Below are 22,124 nucleotides of genomic sequence, written 5' to 3'. Positions count from 1 at the left end.
TGCCGCCCGGGACCCTCAGGGCAGCATCACCCCCTGGCAGGGTGGCTGCAGACCCACAGCCTGGGGGTTGGTGGGGCTCAGGGCTGCTCTCCCCTTGCCAGCAGGAGGGACACCGGCTGCTCTTGGGGAGGGGGGGACTGGCAGTCCCCAACAGCGGCAGCTCCAGCCCTGCCTGCATGCAGCCCCAGGGGAGCCAGGCGAGACCCCCCCTGCTCTGCTGGTACAGCTGCCTCATGGCCTTCGAGTGCACTGCGTGGTGTAGTGTGCTGATAAGCAGCGGTTTAACTTGGCCAGAAATGGGAATTGCCATTTGCTGGGGAGTCTCGGGTTTCCCCTCCGTGTCGGCGGTGGTGGTGCACGGTGTGTGCCCCCCCCACCCCCTCCCCGAGCACACTCCCAAGCAGGAGCTCCACACAGGGTGTTGTCACTCTGAGCCGGTGTTTTGCACCTTTGCAGTGCGCTACCACAGTTCATCAGCAGCCTCGGCAGCTTCTGAAATCTAAGCCACTGTCATCTCCTTCCACAGTGCTGGGCGCTCACCATGTGTGCTTTGGAAAACCAGGCTCCTGTAGGCATCTGCTTTCGTTTAGCTCCGCTAATGATCTTGCTTTTCTCTAGCACCTTCTATCCAAGTGCAATCCCTGGGCGCTTTTCTTGCGCTGTCCTTCCTGGTGAGAAGCACATCCATCTGCCTGTGGCTCAGCTCCTCCGGCTCGGGGCAGGATGGAGAGTGGTCCTGTGTGCAGGTGAAGCTCAGCCCCGGGTCAGGCCGTTAGCACCACACCTGGCACTGGCTCGGAAAGCCCCAGTCTTAAATAAGCAGAGATTTTTGGCACTGGAGATTGCAGCATCCCGACCCCTGGCCCTGTGGCTGTCCTGGCTTCCCAGAGAGCTTCCATGATGTCCCGCTTTGGGCATTGTCTTCCAGGCCCTGGCGAGCCTGGTGTCAGAGCCTTCTCCCAGGGAGGCTGTGGAGCCATGGCCGAGGAGTCTGAAATTCCCGGCTGCGGTCCATCCCCTGCCACAGCTTTATTACCTGGAAGCTTGGCCTGGCTGCCTGCAATGACGCCATGGCTCTGCTGCAGAGGAGGTGCTGCCTGCAGCAGCTGCCTGCCTTGCCCCCCTTCCTTTGTGGTCCCTTTTAAATCTGCCTCCCCCGTCTTCAGGAGCTGCCCCCTCCCCAGTTAACAGCCCTGCAGAGCGTGGGGCGCTTGGGGTGGCTTTCCTGCAGACAACCTGATTCCGGGCTCTGTGGAGCTTCCTTCCCTGCAGAGTGTGCCTGGTGTTCGTGCCCTCGAGGACCCCGCTCCTATGGGAAGTGTTGCTGGGGGTGCAGAGCCCTCCCCAGCGCTGCTGGAGTCTGGACTGTGCTCACCCTGGGGAGCATCCGAAACGCCCTTGTGCCATGGTGCTGGGATCCCCAGCACCCCACCGGCACCCGGGCACGCCGCTGCGGTCCCTGGGGTGGGGGGGTGGGAGGGCCGAGCTTGCCCCGTCCCCTTTCTCCTCCACGTGGACCGGATATTTTCAAGAGAAGAATCTTTCCTACGAGGCTCTCCAGCTGCCAGGAATGTGCGTCTAGGAATGCCCAGGACCCATCCAAGAACAACTTCCAGACGTGAGGCTGAGTGACGGCAGTCCCTCGCGCCGGGGCTCCAGACTCCCCCGCGCTCGCCCGGAGGACGCGGCTCATGTGTTAACGGCACGGGAGGCAGCCCAGCTGCCCGAGTGGGTGGGTGGGAGTCGAGGGGAGGGACACGGGGCTACTGCGCTGCTTCGACACTCTGAAGAAACTCAAGTCTGGGAGGAATTTGCTCCTTCCTCCACACTGTGGGGCTGCGGAGGGAACATGGGTCCCACCGCTGTGGATTAGCCCCCTGGGGGAAGCCACAGCCCGGCCATCCTCCCGCCGTGGCCCCAGACATGCGTGTCCCTACGGGATTTTGTCGGGGCCGAGATCCCCATCCTGACCTACGGAGCGGCACCATCAGTGCTCGGGGTTTGCTTCCTGCCCTGGAGCCACCAGGGCTGGGGACACCCAGTCGGGCCTCCCAGTGTCCTCCCCAGCGGTCACTGGGGTGTCTGTGCCAGGCACGTAAGTGCAGGGGCAGGAGCAGTGCGTGGGGCACGCTGCTGGCGCCGAGGCCGTCCCTGCATGGGGGCACCTCCCGTTTCGGGGTGCGGGCTGGGGCGGCCGGGGTGCGCTCCCACGTGGCCAGCACGGGACCCTGGGGCTCTCGTTTGAGGAGAAAATGTTCCAGGCCTGCTGGGATCCTGCCTGTGCTCCTGGCAAGAGCTTTGCCCAGGGATTCCTGCGTCAAGTCCGCAGCTCCTGGCGGAGCTGAGCTGGCCTTCGGGAAGAGACGCCCAGTCTGGGCTTCCAGGCTCCAGGCAAGGCAGCGCTCCCTGTGCAGCGGCCCGGGGTGTTAAAAATACTTGTTTGTCTCTGCGCCGACTGTGTCCCTGCAGCTGAAGGCTGCGGCCACCCCTGCTCAGCCGCGCCGCGGTGGGAGCGGCCCCCCTGCTCACGTCTCTCCCCGCGTGAGTGGAGCCTGTGTTTATCAGAGAGCATCACATGGGGAGAAAGGGCAGAGGGAGCAAAGCTGCTCCGATCTGCGGGCCGCAGAGCCCAGAGAAATAGTTCGTGTCGCTGTCCCCGTGTCATCACCCAGGTACCCATCCAGCCGATCCTCTAGTGTCCTCTCGCTCTGTGGCCCACCGCCGTCACTGTGTCCCGCAGAGGTGAAGCAGAGTGGCTCCAGCATTGCTGCCTGGCCAGGACTGCTGCGTCCCCTCCCCTGCTTCTCCCCAGAGGCTCCGTGGCCCTGCCGGGACAGGTGCTTATGCTACAGATGTGGCGGGGCGCAGCTGGGCGGGTGGCCGTGCACCTCTGCTGGGCCAGCATGCCTCATGCCACCTGGGTGCTGACAGCAAGCGTCAGCTGTCACCGAGCCTGTCACCGGTCCCTTGGCCTTTGCAGGCCCCCAAGGGGCTGCTGTGAGCTTGAGAAGTGGCAGGTTGGCCAGAGCAGTCCCCGTGCCTGTGGGGACTCCTGCCTCGACACCACAGCCCCTCGGGGAGCCAGCGTCTGCTGCCCCATCGCAGAAGTCTCCTTCCCAGGTGAGGCAGCAGCTCCAGCTCTGACAGCCTCGGCAGCGGCAGGCGGCTGCCTGGCCAAGAGCTGGCACCACCACCTGGAGCTGCAACACCGCACGGGAGAGCTGCGGGCATCGGGCATCTCACCGGCATTTCCTGGGCTGTGCCGGGGCACCCAAGGGATGGGTGGCTGCAGAACAGCCTGTGCCAGGCTCCCAGAGCTCCTTGGATAACAGCCTGGCTTCCTGGATAATGGCTCGGCGGCTGCCAGCCACGGGGTGAGGCTTCCGGAGATGTCTGTCTGTCTGTCTGTCTGTCTGTCTGCCTGCACGAGCCCCAGTGGGGCAGCTGCGGAGGGCAGCACCCAGTGGGGCTCCGCCTGCAGGTGCAGGGGCTCTGCCGGGTCGGTCGCAGGTGGTCCAAGGAGCCCCCCGTAGCCTCCAGCCAAGCGCAGCAAGTGGCTTCCCAAGACCGGGCTGGCCCTTCTGATGCGGAGGGGAAAATTCCTGCCCGGATCCCTGTGGGGGCTGCGCACATCCTGCACTGACTCTGTTCAGAGAGTGATGGATGGGTCCAACACGGGCCCTGGGGCTCCTGCCGGCTGTGCCTTCCCGAGGCTCCCAGTGCCTTTCTGTGGGAGGCTCCGTGGTGTTTGCAAGTGTTTATGGGGACCAGATGGTGCCGCGGGGCGAGGGTGACCCCTGACTGCGGGGTGTATGGGGCACAGGTCACCTTCACACCTTTATCCCCTGTGGCCGTAACTGGGGATGGGGTCTCTGCGTTCTGCAGCACGAGGGCAGCTGGGGGAGGCCAGAGGGCCCTCGCCCCCGGCTCCTGCCTGACCCCACCAGCCCCGAGGTGCAGGATGCGGCCGGGGTGGGTGAGCAGCGGGGGCTGGCACTGGGGGCCAGGCAGGACCACCTGCCCGGTGCTGACCCCCACCAGCAGGCTGCATCCTGCCCTCGTGTATAGGTGCAGGGGCTCCATCCCCAGGGCATGCCATGGGCTTGCTGCCAATGGCGCTGAGCCGGGAGGTCTGCCTTGCTGGGGCTGCCTCGCTGTTTTGGAGAATTTGCCATGTCCGCAGGCACTGCTGCTGGGCGGTGGGCTAAGCGGGAGAAGTTTCGCTGCTGGCTTTGAATCTCCCTTTGCCAAACATGTCCTTGCTCCCGTCCAGGGAGGGTGCGGAATGAAACACCCCCAGCTGTGTCCTGGCATCGGGCCCCCCAGTCGGTGCCCGGTGCCTGGGTGAGCTCTCTGGGGGGGCTCTCCATCCTCAACACTCCCCTCTGAGCCCTGTGCGGGTCCTGCCAGGGAGCTGGAGCCGGTGGGTGTCCGGAGCCCCTGCTGGGGCTGGTTCCTGCCCCCAGCCTCTCGTGAAGGGAAGCGGAGCTGCTTCAGCACTTCCCCCATCTTCCCCAGCACCCCCCAGACCACAGCAGGTCAGGGACAGCCCATCTCCGCAGCGTGTCCCCGTGCAAGCTGCTGATGGGGCCAGGGCAGCCATCCCTCGTGCCACCCGCCGGCACTGGGGCCAGGCGATGCAGAGCCTGCCGGCATTTCCAAAACTTGCCCATAGTGCCGGCTGGCCCAGTCTGCCACGATGCCAAGGGCTGCCTTTGCTCCAGAGCCTTGGGACCCCTGGCCACACGCAGAGGCCACGGAGCCATGGGGAGGGACGAAGCCACCGGTGCACTGCGGGCAGCTGCCTGCGGCCAGGCCGGGCAGCCAGGAAAGGCAGCGGCTGGCCGGGTGCGCGTGCAGGGGGAGCAGGCCTGGCAGCTGGCGATCGGAAAATGTGAGGCGCACTCCTGCCTGCGGAATGGACGCAGGAATGTGCTCAGCCATGGCGCTGCTGACCGCCCGCAGCCCCCTGCCCGCGCACGCCGGCAGGCAGCTGAAGCCTGGCCGCAGCCAGCGCCACGCTCCGCCGTTCCCGTCCATCAAACCCTTAAAAGGTTTTTAAAAACTTTCCTGCTGCTGTAAATGAGCCCAGGCGCTGCTTACCTTGACTGCTTGCATCCTCTGCCCCCAGCGCAGAGGAGGGGGGTGCACAACCCCTAACGAAGCCCACGCACGGCGCTGGCGTTGGAGGTTGGACCTTGCTGAGCCCCCTGCAGCTTTGGGGTCACTGCCCTGGTGCAGCCCACCTCCGGTGGGGTGTGGGTGCCAGAGCAGTGCCGTGCAGCAGTGAGAGCATTGGCAGCCCGCAGCCGGGGTCTGCTTCGCTCCCACGGGGTTTGGGGCATGCCTCGCTACAAGCCGTGGGCAGAGCACCTGCCTGGGCACTGTTATAGCTTTTCGGTGCCTGTAAGTGGGCAAGAAAGGGGCAGCAGGGTTCAACCAGTACCTGGGGGAGGGAGTGGGGTGGGTGGGCATCACATGGCTTTCCTGCCCTCCCTCCTTTTTTAACCACCCCAGTTTGGAATGGTGTCCCCTCCCTTCACACCACTCCCCTCCACTCCCCTCCAGGACATTCGCAACACGGTGGGCAACATCCCCATGGAGTGGTACCAGGACTTCCCACACATCGGCTACAACCTGGAGGGCAAGAAGATCTACAAGCCCATCCGGAACAAGGATGAGCTGGACATGTTCCTGGAGAAGATGGAGAACCCTGACTACTGGTGAGCGTGTCAGGGAAGACCACATTGGTGCATGGCGTGATGTGCTTACCGCGTGGAGTGTATGTGTCCACACGTGTGTGCACCGGGGCTTGAAGTGCCCCAAATCCCCAGAGCCCAGGACTGGAGAACACAGACTGGACACCTGGAGGTCCCCCGGTGTCCTGGGCTCTGGGCACATGGCTTTGGGAGCCCAGGGCTTCATGGTAGTCCCCCGCTACGGGACAGACGCCGCAATCCAGCCCTAACCCTCTCTCCGTTCCCTGCAGGCGAACGGTCCAGGACAAGGTGACGGGTGCAGACATAAAGCTGACAGATGAGCAGGTGGACTTGGTGCATCGGCTCCAGAAAGGGCAGTTTGGGGATGTCCACTTCAATCCCTACGAGGTAGTGTGATGGCACGGCCCTCTGCGCTTGCTCTGAGCCCTGGGTTGTCCCAGGATGGGGCCAACATGGATCTGTGTCTCCCCAGCCGGCCGTTGACTTCTTCACCCACGAAGTCATGATCCACCCGGTGACAAATCGCCCAGCGGACAAGCGGAGCTTCATCCCCTCCCTCATCGAGAAGGAGAAGGTGAGAGGTCTGACTGCACCTTGGGTGAGCTGGGAGCGCAGAGCCGAGCTCTGCCTGTGATGGCAGCCCCCACGCAGGCCGCAGCACTGAAGGCTGATGAGCGTGGCTGCTCTCCTGTCTGGTGGTCCCTCCTGTCCCTGCCATGTCTCACCCAGCCCCACTCACCCAGATTGTTCCTGCTGCTGCAGTTCATGTCTTCATCTAAACCTGTGCCAAGTTCTCCGGTCCTGCGCAGCCCCACTGGGCTCCCAGGGCTGCAGAGCTGTGCCCAGAGACGTTCATTTCCATCCTCGCATCCCACACCTCCTCCTCCTCCCCAAGCCTGAGGAGTTCTGTGGCTCCTGGGGTTGACCTCTCCCTGCCCCACAGGTATCCAAGCTAGTCCACGCCATCAAGATGGGCTGGATCAAGCCCCGTAAACCCAAAGACGACACACCTACATACTACGACCTCTGGGCCCATGAGGATCCCAACTCCATCCTGGGCCGCCACAAGATGCACGTCCCAGCTCCCAAGATGAAGCTGCCTGGGCACGAGGAGTCCTACAACCCCCCACCCGAGTACCTGCTCAGCGAGGAGGAGGTAGGGGGGCGCCGTGGGTGACTAGAAGCCACGGGGGAAAGCACTGGGTGCAGGGGGAGCTCAGCTGGGACCAGAGAGGGCTGTGCTGGGGAGGGCAGCAGGGGAAGGGCTGCGCCTCGGAGGGGAACCCTGGAGACCACATCATGTGGAGATGAGACCCCGCAAGGGAACTGAAAGCAAAGGTTCTTCCACCCCTTGAATGAAAAGAGCAGTGGGGGCAGCTGCCAGGGCGCAGCGTGTCCCTGTGACAGCAAGGCGCAGCCTCCAAGCTAAACTACTGCAGGGTCTCCTGGTGCATGCAGCGGCACGTTCAGCCCAGGGGACTGGGGGAAAAAAAAGCAGGCGGTGAACCCCCAGCAGGCTGAGGAGGGCTTGCTTGGAGGCAGGCAGTGGGTGCTGGGGCAAAGGGGGTAAACGCCATGCCGGCCGGTGGGCAGGCGGCCCCAGGATGGTTCTTGCTTGGCACAGGGGGATGTGCCGGGGCTGGGGCAGCAGCACCTCGCCATCCAGGGGTCCTGCTGGCCCTGCTGACCCCAGTCCCCTCCACCCCGCAGAGGCTGGCCTGGGAGCAGCAGGAGCCGGCCGAGCGGAAGCTGAACTTCGTGCCACAGCAGTACCGGTGCCTGCGGGCAGTGCCTGCCTACTCCCGCTTCATCCACGAGCGCTTCGAGCGCTGCCTGGACCTCTACCTCTGCCCGCGCCAGAGGAAAATGCGGGTGAGGGCTTCTCCTACCCCATCATCTGGATGCCCTGGGCATGTTTCTGAGTGGCCCCTGCTCAAGCCTATGTATGCCCTGATGCCACGCAGCTGGTCAGGGGACCGCGATGCTCTGGGGCACAAACTGCTGCTCCTCACGACCTCTCACCCCTCCTCACCTACCCACAGCACCAGCCCCAGCTCCCTGCAGAGCCCCTGAGCTGTGACAGGGGCCGTGCCCACTCTTGCAAAAGTGCTGGATATGATAGGATATGATCCCCCTCTGGCTCTGAGCCACGCACCTGGGCTTCCCAGCTGGAGCCTGCCCTGGTACACCTGGCACCAGCACCGGCCAAGTGCCAGGGGGCCGAGGTGCCGCCTGAGCGTGTCTCACCGCCTGCCTCTCACAGGTCAACGTGGACCCAGAGGATCTGATCCCCAAGCTGCCGAAGCCGCGGGACCTGCAGCCCTTCCCAACCACCCAGGCCCTGGTGAGTGGGTGCGCAGAGCCGGGGGGGTTGGTGTGCATGCCCGTGGCAGTGGGCTGTGCCCAAGCCGCTCCGGGTGAGACCAGGCATGCCCACGCACCCGTAAGGGCTGTTCTGGCCACAGCTGCTGCCTGCTTGCCCCCAAGGGAGAGGAGCTGCCTTGCAGCCCCCGCTGGGCAGAGCCGGGCAGCAGCAGGGTCCTGCCTGTGGCGGGTGAGGCAGGGCTGGGATCAGCGCCATTGCAGATGAGCAGAGCCGGGGACCTGCCCCAGGAAAAGAGCAGGGGCCCCGGGTCTGCTCATGCAGGGCGGCTGGTGGCGTGCAGACCTGCTTTCCCCTAGACACAGGTGACCCCCAGGCCCCCCTCTCCCTCGGTGAGGAGCCCGGGGCAGGGCAGGGAGGTCCCCACAGAGGAGCCACTGGGCTGCGTGGGGCCCTCACCCACTTCTCGTCTCCCTCCCCAGGTCTACCGTGGGCACACCAGCCTGGTGCGATGCCTCAGCATCTCTCCCAGCGGGCAGTGGCTGGTATCAGGTAAGGAAGGATTCACTCCCCAGCCATGCTGGGTGCCACCAGCCCAGCCCCAGCCCCAAGCCAGTGGCAGTCGGGGCAGCCGGGCTTCCTCGTATGGAAGCCAGGGCCCCTGTGCGCTGCCGGGCACCGGGGAGCCTGCCAGCCCCTTCCATCGGGGCACGGCTTTTGGAGGGAGCCCAGGCAAGGAGCATCCCTGGGAGTCCCGCAGCAGCCCGAGCCAGCGGCGTGCCCCCCCCCCGGGACACAGGGTGTTTTTCCAGCCGCTCTTGGGACCCCACCCAGGAGCCTGCGTCCCTCCCGCTCAGGAGTGGAGAAAGTGAGGCTGGAGGAGCGAACGGCCCTGCGTGGCCGGCCGGAGGCTGGAGATTGAGAGCAGATGGCAGTTTAACAGCCCACAAAGGCACATGTGCTTTTTATAGCGCTGGAGTTTCCAGGCTGCCAGCTCCCGGTGGCCGCGGTGTCGGTCGGTTGCACAACGTGGAATTCCTGGCCCCGGGCTGGGAAAGTGGCTGAGATCAGGCGTTAAAAATAACTACCTGCTCCCGCCGTGCCTGCTTGCGGAAAAGCCTGCCCAAGGAGCTGCCTGCCTGCATCTTGCAGCTCGATGGGGCCGTGCAGTGCGGTGCCGTGCCGAGCTGAGCCAGGCGTGCTGCCAGCACAGCAGCTGCGCTGGGAGCCGTGCACGTCAGGAGGGGACCATGGGCAGAGACGCGGTGCTGGAGGGAGCGGGGTGGGGGCTGTTCTCTCAGCAGCAGTCCCTGGTCACGTCTCGCCTTTGTGGTGCTGGAGCTGCTGTCGCGCAGAGAAGCTGCTGGGGAATCGAGGGCACTGGGGCGCTGCTGCGTTCCTCTTGCTGCTCCCAGTGCTCCTCCGCAGAGGCTGTGGGGCTCAGGGCTGCTCTCCCCTCCGGCTTGGTGCCATGCCCTGGAGCCCGGTGCTGCTGAGCTAAGCTGTGGCAGCCCCTGGCCCAGCATGCCCAGCCCTGGCCCACCCTGCCCTGTCCCGCAGGCTCCGACGACTGCACGGTGCGGTTCTGGGAGGTGTGCACGGCTCGCTGCATGAAGACCCTGCCTGTGGGTGGTGTGGTGAAGAGCGTTGCCTGGAACCCCAACCCCACCATCTGCCTGGTGGCCATCTGCGTGTGAGTGTCCCGGCATGGCCTTCTCCATCCTCCAGCTGGGAGCTCCCAGAGCTGGAAGCGGTTGCAGGATTTCCTCTCCCAAAGCCTGTCCAGCCTCCCAGGATCACCTCGTGGTAAACTTGTGGCAGCCTCCAGCAGCGAGGGTGGCCACACTGCAATGTGCAAAGCCACCTCTGCTCGCTGTGAGCCTGCCTCCTGCTTTGTTTGGTGGCCCTCATCATCCTGTGGAAGAGCCAGTCAGTCCCCACCATCCTCCCTGGGGCGTTTGGGCTAAGGCAGAGCTCCAGCGTTCTCTCTTTGCTGGCCTGCGGAAGGGCCAGGCTGTCAGCAGAGTCCCATGTGTCCCTCCCTGTGGCCCTGGCTCAGCGCTGGGGCCACCCTTCTCACTCTGCAGCTGCCTGATAGGAGGCTGTGGGCAGGTGGGGTCAGTCTCTTCCCACAAGCAACAAAACAAGGAAAACAGCCTCCAGTTACACCAGGGGAGGTTTAGATTGGATATTTGTAAGGAATGAATCTGGGTTAATTAGCATTGATAATATACAACTGTGGGCTGGCCTCAGGGGCGGTGGGTTGGCTGATGTAGATAAGGTGCAGGTGTGGCTGGTTCTGTGAAGTGGTTGAGAGCCAATGAAGGGAGAGCAGCTGAGGAAGAAGTGGAGAGAGGAAGGAGAAGAGAGAAAACACTTGTTGTGGATGAGGTCAGACTAGAAGGCAGCAGAGAGACTGGTGTGAAGAGTATGCTGGTATGAGGTGGTAAAGGATCTTGTTGCAGCTGGCTAGTTTGGAGAGTGCTGTGACAGATACTGGGAAAAATGCCTTCACTGGAAGGGTGATCAAGCATTGGAACAGGGTGCCCACGGACATGGTGGTGTCACCATCCCTGGAGGTGTTCAAAAAATGGTGCAGACGTGATGCTTAGGGACATGGTTTAGCGTTGGGCTTGGCAGTGCTGGGTTAATGGTTGGACTTAATGTTCTTAAAGGTCTTTTCCAACCAAAATGCTTCAATGATCCCATGGTGGTACAGGGCCTGCGGAGGGGTTGCCTCTCCTCGGCGGTGCCCTGATCCATCTGCTCACCCCACGCTACAGGGAGCAGTCGGTGCTGCTGGTGAACCCTTGCCTCGGGGACAAGCTGCTCTATGGGGCCACTGACCAGCTGCTTGAGTCCTACGTGGCACCGGAGGAGGAGCGGGTCCAGCCCATCCAGTGGGTGACAGCCACTGTGGAGGAGCACAGAAAAGGCATCCGGCTGGTTGTGAAGCACAGCAAGGTAGGGATGAGGAGGCCCTGCGGGAGCCAGGTTGGCTGGGTGGGGGGCTGCTCCCTGGGGAGGTGTGGGGCAGTCCCACTGATGGGTCTGACCCGTGGCTGTCCCCCTCCCTGCTCTCCACAGGCCGTGAAGCAGGTGACCTGGCATGGCAAAGGCGACTACTTTGCCAGTGTCGTGTCTGACAACAGCAACATGCAAGTGCTGATTCACCAGACCAGCAAGCGCTGGAGCCAGAACCCCTTCCGCAAGAGCAAGGGGCTGGTGCAGTGCGTGCTCTTTCACCCCATCCGGCCCTACTTCTTCGTGGCCACCCAGCGCTACGTCCGCATCTACAATCTCCTCAAGCAGGAGCTCACCAAGAAGCTGATGGCTAACTGCAAGTGGGTGTCCAGCATGGCCATTCACCCTGGAGGTACGTGGCCTGTGCGCTCCCCAGGAGCTGCCAGGTCTTGTAAGCTGGTGTGGAGTGTGGTGCTCCACTGGGGTGCAGGCAGGGCTCTGGGTGCTGGCAGGTCACCATGGGGTTCACTGGCAACCCCGCAAAGACCCTGTTCTCTCTCACAGGCGACAACATCATCTGCGGCAGCTACGACAGCAAGCTGGCCTGGTTCGATCTGGACCTCTCCACCAGACCCTACCAGCTGCTACGGTGAGCCCCAGGGCCTTGGCCAGCCTCTGCCTGCTCCCCATTAACCTGCCCGCAGCCCCCCTAAACCCCATGGGGCATCTTCCCAGAGTTGTTCCTTCTCCTGGGACCTGGCAGCAGGATGGAGCCTGCCAGGGCCGTGCCAGGAGCAGCCATCTCCCAGCACGTTGGTGGCTCACACTCTCGTGTGCTGGGGTGGGGGTGACCACAGCTCTCCTGGGGCTCACGGTGGGGCAAAGCCCCTAGGGCAGTAGGTGCTGGGCTGATCTGAGCTGCCCACGGCGAGTCCCAGTCTGTCCCAGTTGCCCTCTCCCATCCCATGCAGAGCTCGGGGTCCACAAAGCCTGGCCATGTGCAAAGCCAGGCACCTGGCCAAGCGTCGGGACAGGGGCAGCGCACCCCCCACCCCCTGGCATCATGCACACCGCCTTTGCAGGCACCACAAGAAAGCGCTGCGGGCTGTGGCCTTCCACAAGCACTACCCGCTCTTCGCCTCGGGCTCGGACGACGGAACCGTCATAGTTTGCCATGGGATGGTCTACAAGTAGGTAGCAGGGGGGGAAGGCACAGGGGTTTGGTGTCGGGTCACTTCTCTGGCACGCGGCAGCACGGCAGAGCCCTGCTGGGCAGGGAGGGTGCGGTGCTGCCCACACCGGGGTCAGGGGGGATGAAGCAGAGCTTGCGGGGGGGGGGTGACTCTGGGGGTACCCCAGGGAGGTCGGGGTGGGGGGTGGGGCAAAGCCCTGCACTGACCTGTCCCCTCCATCGCAGCGACCTGCTGCAGAACCCGCTGCTGGTGCCCGTGAAGGTGCTGAAGGGCCATGTGATTACACTGGACCTGGCTGTCCTCGACGTGATCTTCCACCCCACCCAGCCCTGGGTCTTCTCGTCCGGTGCCGATGGCACCATCCGGCTCTACACATAGGTGCCACCTGGCACCCGCGCACCCCCAGCCCAACCACAGAGCGGGCAAGGGGCAGCACCGGCACCACCACGCTCTGCTGGGAAGGTCATTCCCGCTCCTGCTCCCGGACTTCTGTGGCCTTTCTCATTAAACCTTTTGGACACAATCCTGCGCTTTTCCTGCATTGCCAGCTCGGCCCAGGCTGGGCTGAGGCTGGGGGGGACACACGGCTGATGCCTCCCCCAGCCCAGCGTGGTGCCCACCGGCCAGCACAGCTGCCTTTCCACGGGGTTCTTGTGGGAGCTCCCCGGAGCCATTCCTGCCTGATGGGAGTTGGGCAGACGGGGTCTGTCCTGTCCCAGCCCTGGCTGAGCCCCATCCCTGCAGGGAAGCCACCCCACCGCAGTGGCTGTGTGCTGGAGAGCTGGGCTGCGGTTGCCATCCTGCCTATCCCAGCTGGAGGGAAGGGTGGTGGGACAAGGCAGGGGCAGGTGATGGGGTGGAAGGAAGGATAATCAGATGTTTGTCTCAGCCCTCCTCAGGGTCTCCACTCCAGTGGGACCCCTGACACCCACTGCCCCGTGTGCAGCCAGAGCACAGACGCAGCCAGCCCTAGCCCCAGCCAAAATGCACTAGGCCCCCAGCTCCATGGTAACCCCAGCATCACCCCACATAGCTCCTGGGGTCACCCCAGTGGGGGGCACAGGGCCCTGGCTTCCCCCTGCCCATGGTCCCAGCGGAGGATCCCCATGGACACTGTGAGCTCATCCCACGCATGAGCTCAGCGATGGCCACAGGCACTGTCCCTCCCCGTGCCAGGCCCTGGGGGGATCCAGCTGGGACCCTCCCTGGTCCACACACCCACGTGGCCGGGGGCTGCCAGGAGCCAGCGTGGCCCCCCCAGCACGTAGCACCCTCTCTGTGGGGTCCCACAGCACCTGGGCTCATCCCAGAGTGGGGCCATGGGCCAGGGCTGCCACCAACCCCGATGCAAAGCGCCCACCTACGGCTTCCAAAGTTGAAGGTGGCTGGGAGGGGGGGGAGCGCAGGAAGGGGACCCCCTCGTTGCCCCCCTGAGGCTGGTTAGAGGGCCTGGTGCAGCCCAGCTCCCTGCCCAGTCATCCCAGGAATCCTGCCACCACGAGGGCTGTGGGAGCTGCTCCAGCCCAGGGAGCAGGTAGGGCTGAAGGTTTGTCCCACAGCAATGGAAGAGGCAGCAGCCGAGGAAGCACCAGAGCCTAGAGGTGCCACCGTGCCGTGCCGGGGCCAAGAGCTTACAGGACACCTCCTGCCACCAAACCCCAGGTGGCCTCTGCCCCACCTGCAGCACTGGGCACAAACAACAGGTCTTCTCTGATCTGGCTTGTTCACTCTGAGCCTTACTGACACCAGGACTGCCCCTGACACTGCAAGCCCTGCTGGATGTCACTGCTGAGCACTGAGAAGAAGCGCTGCCGGGACGGGGCCGAGCCGTGCTATGGGACCACTGCCGCCCCACACGTCCCTCGGCTGCTGCCAGGCCCTGTGTAGCACCTGCCGCCCAGCGAAGGAGCCCGGGGAGCAGAGCGGGGCCAGGAGCAGCAGGAACTGAACCTGAGGGAGAAAAAGAACCTGTGACAAGGAGCAGGGGGAGCTGTGGCAGGACCACCTCGGGGCGTGGAGGGGGCAGGGGTAGAGCCAGGGCCAGTACTGGGCTTCCCCTTGGGCAAGAGGGTGGAGAACAGACCCAGCACCTTTTTCCAAAGGGGATCCCAGCAGACCCCACACCCCTGCATCCCTCCCCAAGACACCAGCTCCCACAGCTGCCAGGGGGGCACCCCTCTCCTTCACCGCACCACAACACTGTGAGGAGCAAAGAGCTTTATTTAAAAATACATTTATGTACACATGTGTCGAGAGGACGGTCACATTCATCCAGTAGGGCCCCGTGTTCAGCATCGGGGAGCAGCAGGGTGGGACCAGGGGCTAGTGGCAGCCGGGGGGGTGGTCAGGCTCCATCCTGCTCCCAGTTAAGTGGGAGCCACGTGGGGAGCCCGGGGATGCCACCTGCCCATGGCCCCAGGGCAGCTGCAGCCCCTTCACACCATGTCCTGCCACCAAGGCCCCCTGCCCAGGACCCTCAACCCACAGGACAACCCGGGCGCTGCACAGCAGCCTGCAGAGAGGAGCCGCGTCGTGCCCACCGTGTCCTCCAGCTGCTGTGATGTCATGGCCAGGCTGAGCAGGTCCTGGAGGCGGGCTGCAAAGGTGCTGGACCGGGCAGGCTCCCGCAGGCTGGTGAGAGCAGAGGAAGACGATGGTGCTGCCGCGGAGGCAGGCGAGCCGGGCCCCAGGTGGGTGCTCAATGCAGGAAGACGTGGCAGTGCCCGTGGATGCCCCAAGCTGTGGGGCTGGTGGCGAGGAGCCGACCCAACTATTGCTGTGGTGGAGCCGGGGTGCCCCGGGGCTCACAGGATCCTGACGAGGCGGCCCAGCGTCTCGGCCACCTTCACGCGGACGGCGGGGACGGGGTCCTTCAGGAGCAGGTTCAGAGCTGGAAGGAGCAGAGCACAGAGATGCTGGTGGCTGCAGGGCTGTGGCCACCCACCCCTGCCCCAGCCAGGGACCCTGCCACGGCTCAGCCACGTCCTGGCTTTGCTCCATTACAGAAGGAAGGAGAAAAATCCACTCCGGCCCCAGGGGTGCAGAGCCCCTCTGCTAGCTCCAGTGCCCACACCCCAGGGGTGAACAGGCACCCTAGCTCCTCTTTGTGTGCCCCTCCCCCACCCCATGGACCCTACAGCCCTGGGATCGAAGCCAAGGTAGCAGGACGGTGCTGTGTGCGGCTCCTGCTGGCCCAGTGCCCCAGCATGATGGGACCAGGTTGGGGGGGTCTCCAGGCACAGGGTTGAAGCTGGTGGGGCTCCTGCCCTGCTGCCCTGGGGAGGGGAAGGGCCCCAGCGTACGGGGGGGGGACGACGGACGGGACACAGAGCTGGGAGCTGAGCCCCCACAGCCCTGCAGACACTCGCCCAGCCAAGCCTCCCCTATCAGCACGATTTCCTAATGCCTGGAACGGCTCCCGGTAGTAAGAAAACAATCCAGGTAGTTTTTCCTAGCAGTAAAAGGATAATAATATTTTTCCAGTAGCTTGTTTACCTGGCGCAGGAGAGCCCTTGCCTCCCCCTGGCCCCCCAGCTCCTGCGGCGAGCCAGGCCCCCGCCGCTGACGTGCCCGCCGGTGGCACCTCGTGCCTCACCGAGCCCGGTGCGGGGTGGCCCGGGGTGGGTGTAAGGCCGAAGCCCCCCCGGACCCCGTGCAGCCGAGCCACTCAACACGGGAAGCTCGCGCAACCCAATCCAGCCCCGCTCGCTCCAGCGATTACTCACACACAGGCAGATTATCTTTCACTTGTTTCAAACAGACAGGCCTCTTTCTTCTGGAAGGGCTTGGGGAGCCAACGGAAAGATAGTTTTTCCTTTTTTAGTGTTTTTTAAGCTCCCTTGGAACAATCCAAAAGTTTCCATGCATTACTATATACTATGAGGTCACTAGTGACAGGGAAAAAATCCCTGAAATCCAGGAAAATTACTTAACTCTGCTCCAAAATGCCACCAGCTTCAAGTTGACTTTTTATTAGCCCTTCGTAATGAGCCCTAACTCTGCCGTTTAACGGTTAACGCGTTACCTACAGATGCTGCGAGTCTCTCCTGCTTACCCTAAGCCACTGCAAATAATGCCCCACAAGCCCCACCGCGAGCCCCCCACCCCCACCCCCACCCCGATGTGTGCCATAAGGGGGGCTCGGGCTTGGCTGGGCACCTGCCAGCAGACCCCGCTCCTGGGCGAGCTGCCACCCTGGCCCTGGGGTGCCCGCGGGGTGCAAAGCAAATGCCGGCGCAGCATCCCCCCGCCGCCTTGGAGGCAGGGTTTAGCAGCAGGCTTGGCAGCACTGGGGTAACAGTTGAGCTTGAGCATCTTCAAGGTTTTTCCAACCTAAACAATGCTACGATTCTGACCGCTCAGCCCCTCACAGCACCGTGGCTTTGGAGCCCCGGCCCCTCCCGGCCCTGCTGCCTGCAGGGGCTGGGCCTGCCCTGGCCACAGCTCTGGCTTCCTGTGCTGACCGGGGGGTCAGGGACATTCCTCATGTCCCCCAGCTCCCCCGGGACGCAGCTGGGGGCTGCCTGGGGGCCAACACTGGATCTCGCTGCACCCGCGCATCTGGGAGGGAGTGGGATCCTGCTGTAGCCTCATTCCTCTGCAATGGCCGGTCCTGGCGGGGTGCAGGGGGCTGCCCCAGGCTGTCCCACCCCGGAGGGCTGAGCGGGAGCCTCGGGCACAGCAGTGGCGGAGCCTGGGAGCCGTGTCTCGTGGGGCTCAGCTCCAGCTCCAGTGGGCAGAGGCAAGTCCCCGCTCCCCAGCAGCGAACACCGCGGGTGGCAGCACCTACTCACCAGAAATTAGTTGGTCCAGGTCCACCTGCTGACAGTGGTCTTCGTCCACATGCAGCACGAGGAAGCCTGAGGAAGAATTTCAGAGTCAGGGCTCAGTCTGGATTCCACCACGGAGCCCCACATCTGAGGAGACAGGTAATGGTGTCACGCTGCCGGGCGCCAGCTCGCTCACTGCTGCGTCAGCGCCTGGTGCGGAGGCTCAATGGAAACCCCACAACAACCGCTCAGGGAAGGGCCATCATGGCTGTTGTACGTGCAGCACCCTAACATGCACCCCAAGGAGATGCCTGCTAGCGTTTCTGCTGCCTGCAGCTCTAGCAACTTATCCTAGAGCATCACGGGGCACACGCAAGCACGGCACTGTGCTGAGAGCAGCAAAACCTCCACACACACACCATCCCCAAGGGGTAAAAGCAAGGCGGGGTACAACCCTCCCTCCCCAGAAAGAAGGAACCGCAGCAATACACGGAGCTGAGGCAGCTCATCTGGCCGCGTTGCTCACCTCACCTGCCTGCTGCACAATGACCCTGGGGACCTCTACAGCGATGGACCGAGCTGGTCCAGGCCCCATAGAGGGCATCATCTGTGCAGCCCGCAGGCAGCCCACTCCTGCTGCAAACCAGGGTCTGCAGAGGCACTGCCCATGGCAGGCGGCCACCCAAACCACGGCATGACCTGGCCACGTGCTTTCCACCTCGGATGGTCATGCAGACACTGTGCACCCAACCAGCATCAGCGGCACATGGCTGGAGAGAAGTTTCTGGGGCACATGGCACATGCACCCGTCCCCAGGCTGGGCACGGCAAGGTGCAGGCCTTGCTTCCGCGGGACACGGGAGCACCAGATGACCTGGCCGTTACCAGCGCCCTCTCAGCAGAGCCAGGGACAAAAAGCATTCCTGGGACAACAGGGACAGGTGTGCACACCATCTGGGGAGTGGACACCCCCGCAAAGCCTGGGGAGCAGCTTGGGAGCGGGGCCCCAGCAGCCTCACCGATGAACATGGGTGCTGCCGCTCGAATGTCCACCCAGTTGCTCTTGAAGTAGAACAAGTTGGTTACTATCAGGCGGTTGAGCATCTCAGGGTAGGTCTGCATCTAGGAGAGAAAGAGCCACCGCACAAGTCACGCAGGACATGAGACTGGCTGCCTGCAGCACTGGCACCATCTCCTGGAAGCCAGGAGCTCCCGGGGAGGCTGAGGGCAGCCCAGGAACACACCTGAGCCTGGAAAAGTGCCCAGTGGGGACGCAAGGGCAGGACCCTGAGGACCTTATGGACCAGCAGCCCCTGCCTGAGCCCTGCCAGGCTGCACCGAGCCCCGTGGGCAGTGCCGGCACCGGTGCCACGGGCACTGGCGGCTGCTCACCAGGTGTTTGCAGACGTTGTTCATGAACTCGCCGTAGTGCAGGCTCCTGTCTTCCCGCAGGTGGTTGAGGAACATGTCGCAGAGCCCCTCACAGCCCATGTTGGGGCCGCACATGCGCAGAGCAAACTTGCAGGCCTGCAGCACAGAGAGGGGAGGCTGCAGCGTGCACTCGAGAGCTCAGCACCTCGCAGGATCCCTGCGCTGAGGCAGAGGACCCCTGTTCCAGCCAGCCAAAGCGGGCAGCAGGGCACTCACTTTGACAACCTCTGGCTTCGGGTCCTGGAGGTGCAGCAGCAGTGTCACCAGCCCGTTCAGGATCTGCTCAAAGAAGACTTCGCAGTTGTCTTCGCTGAACTTGGTCAGGTTGCCAAAAAGCACGATGGATGACTGGCGGAGGTCAGGCTGCTCCTGTGGGCAGAGGGGATGAGCAGGGTCCAGCGGGAACTGACCTGCACTAGGTATCTCCTGCCTTGGGGAATACGACTGGCATGGCTGTTCCCACCACCCACCACCCTGCTTCTCAGGTTGGAGGGCTTCAGAGCAGCAGGAAAAACGCTGCCGTCTGTCCTGAACCCTTGGCACCTCCTTCCCTGGCTGCCCTGCTCCTCAGTGCAGGACCTCAGCTTTTCTGTTTGTTTTTGAAAACCACTTTAGATGGTTCTTCACCAGGAAATACCAAAACTGCCCATGGCTGGGACGGCTGGGACACCCACGGACAACTTCTCCCCTCTCCCCGGCCTCACTCTGCCCCAGGACACCCCCACAAACCAGCTCTGGCTCAACCCCACACCCGCTACCTGGTGAAATCAAGGTCCGACAGACCATGCAACGGGCACCTCCGCTTCCCAACCACCCTGTGTCCTTACACAGCCAGCACTGAGCTCCCAGACCTCCTTCCCCAGCCCCAGGGATGTGCCCCGCAGCACCTGCGCACGTGCCCTCTGTTCAGCAGGCGCTGGCTCGGCAGAGGAGCCGTTTCAGACGTGCCGGGCAAAGGCACGAGCTCGCCCTGCCTGGCACAGCCAGGGCGCTGCCTTACGCTGTCAAAGAAGGGCCGGATCCTGATGGCGATGTGGAGGAGCATGGACTGGATGTCTCTCTCCTCTACATGATCCAGGAGCTTGGAGAGACTGGACATGGCCTCAAGCGCAACCAGGTTGTGCGGGTCGTCTTTGTCATCCATGCCGTTGACCATGGACGCCAGGAGCGTGGCCCCGTGCTTCCTCACCTGCAAGGGAAGCGGCAAGAAAAGTGGTCCTGGCAGGGCGAGCCTGGCAGGGGGGCTGGCAGGGACACGTCCCCTGGGTGCTCCGCAGCAGGCTCCTGCCCCATGCTGCCCTTCCAGCCAGAAAGAGCTGAAAGAAAACTTAAATTACGACTGCCCCGGGTAAAGCATCTTCTGCAGAGGCCAGTTACTGTGCGTGGTAACCGCTTACCACAGTCACCAGTTCCCCTCCCGCTGGAACCATCAACGCCGTATTTCACTGTGTAATCAGAGCTGGTGCATACACAGCAAAGGGGGAAATTCAGTTTGCGTAAGCCACGTTAAGTCTGCCATCACTTAATTCTAAGCGCTCGGCTTTGCAAACTAAGCCATGCTACCCATGGCTTACGGAGCGTAGCTGGGAAGGCACAAGGATGGACAGACAGACCGCTGTCCCTGGGCCACCTGGGATGGCAGGAGCCCTGGAGCCCTCCCAGACCTGCACCTGCCCGGCATTGCTCCCGGCTGCCCCAGCGGATCACAGACAGGAGCACCCGCAGCTCTCCCGAGGGGCTGGAAAGGCGGCTGCGCTCCGGCTGGGGTGAGCGGTGGAGCCGGCGACAGCTCGTCTCTGCCAGCACCCCAACTGCTCGGGCCCAGCGCTGCCCTCCTCATCCTCGCCGGGCTGCACTGAGCACTCCCGGTTTCTCGCTTCCCCGAGGCAGCGCTCGCAGCTCAGAGTGCCAGATGCTGGTAGAGCAGCGGCTCCGACTGGGATATGCCAACAGAATGGTATTTTTAGTAGCTATGTATATTTTAGCAGCAGATCATGGTAGTGTACCGCCTGCCTTGGGCTGGCCCACCGTGACCTCTTCCTGGGCTTTGGCACAGTCAAGGACAGGAGCGGGGTGCCTGCCAAGCCCCCCGCTGCCGCCAATCAGCTGTCGGGTACGGAGAGCTGCGGGGCTGGGCCGGCAGCTCCAGGCAGCCCGATGCTCCCACATCTGCAGGGTTTGTGGCATCGGCTCCTCTCCTGGGCAGGAAAGGGGGGGCCAGCCACTGCGTCCTGGCTGCGAGGTGCATCTGGACCACCACGCATCCTCAAGGTGAAGAGCTGCGAGCACAGAGCACCCTGTGCCTGCCCTCCCCACAGGGTGCTCCGCAGAGCAAGCACTTCGGAGAGTGGGGATACCGACTCCTGCCTGCTTGAACCCTGTTGCTGGGACAGGGGACCGCTTTGCTTTTAAGGATCCATTTCTTGGCCAGCAAAACCACCGCAGCAGCAGGGAAGAGCGATGGGCTCGCAGGTCTTGCACAGGCACGATGCTGCTGCCTGCGTGGGCAGCCCCACGGGTGAGCTGGCTTGTTCAGGCCAGCCAGCCTCCCCCGAGGAAATCAGGCTTTCCTCCCAAGCCAGGCTTTTATAAAGGTGTCTCCTAAAGCACTCAGAAGTCTGAACCAGAGCAGCGCCTGCCTGCAGAGGTAGTGATGCACAGGACCACTGTCACCACGGTTCTGGAGTAGGCAGATGCAGTAGCCAAAGGGCAAGTAGGCAGGGCCACCAGCCACCCCAGCACCCACCCTGTCTTTGATGAGCAGCATCTCCTGGTAGATGGTAGCATCTCCTGCCTCCTATTCCCACCAAGCCTCGGCCAGGACTCCCCGGCTGAGCAGCACCACGCTCACTCTCACCTTATCTGGCGAGCCAGAGGCGATGTTGCCGAGCCCCCGGAGTGCTAGCATCCGCACCAACATGCAGCTGTCCTTCTGCCTCCCCGTCATGTTATCCATCATGGTCTCCAGCAGGATCAGGTCATTCACCACGTTACTATTGAGGAGCTAAAGCAGAAGAGTCTCAGCATCAACAGGACAGGCGCCACACAAACCACAAGGGAGATAATGGCCAGGCTTCAGACACTCTTATTCCTTTACCCTGGGGAAGACCCCCCGCAGAGTTGCTTTGCCCCCTGGTTCCCCTCAGGCCCTCACTCCATATTTGCATGCTAGGGGAACCCACCGCCCCTGCGCCACTCAGATTTAGGGAATTTGTAACAATTTGTAACATGTAAATTGAGAAAACTGAGGACCCCAAGTTGGGAAAAAGGGGGAAGCCCAGGTGAGCACCGACAGCTGGGAGAAACCCACAGAACCTACATGAAAGCTGAATCCTTGCCCTGAGATCGATCGCCTGCCAGCTGCGATGGGGTGGGCTATGAAGAAGTTGGGGTGTTGACCGGGCCAGAGGACCAAAGCGCATCCCCTGGGCTGCGGGGTGGCCAGCAGCACAGCCAGCTGCCCTTCCTGAGCGGTGCAGGGGCAGCCGCAGCCCCCACAGCCCCCGGCAGCATCCCCAGCACTGAGCAGCAGAAACAGGGATTTTGGCGAGCAGCTCCTGGTTCCCGGAGCGCTCTGGGAGGAGCCGGCCAGGCAGGAGCTCAAGGAGACACATGCAGGACACCTGGCTGGAGATGGCAGGGCTGCTCTCCTGCCGACCCTCCAGCCAAGCCCCTGGGTGGTGGGGAGAGCCACATACGGGAGCGGGATGTGCTCCAAGGAGCAT

At 63.3% G+C, this 22,124-nt stretch overlaps 2 protein-coding genes across 5 annotated transcripts in view; one reads left to right on the top strand and one right to left on the bottom strand.

The window, feature by feature from the left end:
* The window catches only part of BOP1 (BOP1 ribosomal biogenesis factor), a 69,615-nt gene extending 56,892 nt beyond the window's left edge, over positions 1-12,723 (top strand). Inside the window, exons 4-16 of the mRNA XM_040587400.1 lie at positions 5,569-5,723; positions 5,990-6,107; positions 6,193-6,294; positions 6,664-6,876; positions 7,431-7,592; positions 7,984-8,064; positions 8,526-8,595; positions 9,604-9,736; positions 10,827-11,007; positions 11,131-11,419; positions 11,572-11,656; positions 12,090-12,197; positions 12,425-12,723. Of these exons, the coding sequence (XP_040443334.1) occupies positions 5,569-5,723; positions 5,990-6,107; positions 6,193-6,294; positions 6,664-6,876; positions 7,431-7,592; positions 7,984-8,064; positions 8,526-8,595; positions 9,604-9,736; positions 10,827-11,007; positions 11,131-11,419; positions 11,572-11,656; positions 12,090-12,197; positions 12,425-12,578 (1,851 nt within the window). The 3' untranslated portion in view covers positions 12,579-12,723. The remainder of the gene's footprint in view (positions 1-5,568; positions 5,724-5,989; positions 6,108-6,192; positions 6,295-6,663; positions 6,877-7,430; positions 7,593-7,983; positions 8,065-8,525; positions 8,596-9,603; positions 9,737-10,826; positions 11,008-11,130; positions 11,420-11,571; positions 11,657-12,089; positions 12,198-12,424) is intronic.
* A 1,679-nt stretch (positions 12,724-14,402) lies between these two features.
* The window catches only part of MROH1 (maestro heat like repeat family member 1), a 56,930-nt gene continuing 49,208 nt past the window's right edge, over positions 14,403-22,124 (bottom strand). For all 4 annotated transcript variants that reach the window (XM_040586516.1, XM_040586517.1, XM_040586518.1 and 1 more), the window contains 7 exons: positions 21,257-21,403; positions 19,400-19,588; positions 18,616-18,768; positions 18,361-18,495; positions 17,988-18,090; positions 16,994-17,059; positions 14,403-15,090 (listed from right to left, as the gene is read on the bottom strand). In XM_040586516.1, the coding sequence (XP_040442450.1) occupies positions 15,005-15,090; positions 16,994-17,059; positions 17,988-18,090; positions 18,361-18,495; positions 18,616-18,768; positions 19,400-19,588; positions 21,257-21,403 (879 nt within the window). In that variant the 3' untranslated portion in view covers positions 14,403-15,004. The remainder of the gene's footprint in view (positions 15,091-16,993; positions 17,060-17,987; positions 18,091-18,360; positions 18,496-18,615; positions 18,769-19,399; positions 19,589-21,256; positions 21,404-22,124) is intronic.

The sequence above is a fragment of the Falco naumanni genome, chromosome 3 (genome assembly GCF_017639655.2).
Source record: "Falco naumanni isolate bFalNau1 chromosome 3, bFalNau1.pat, whole genome shotgun sequence".
Lineage (NCBI taxonomy): Eukaryota > Metazoa > Chordata > Aves > Falconiformes > Falconidae > Falco > Falco naumanni.
Note: the sequence above shows the minus strand (reverse complement) of the source record. Positions and strands in the feature narration are given on the sequence as shown.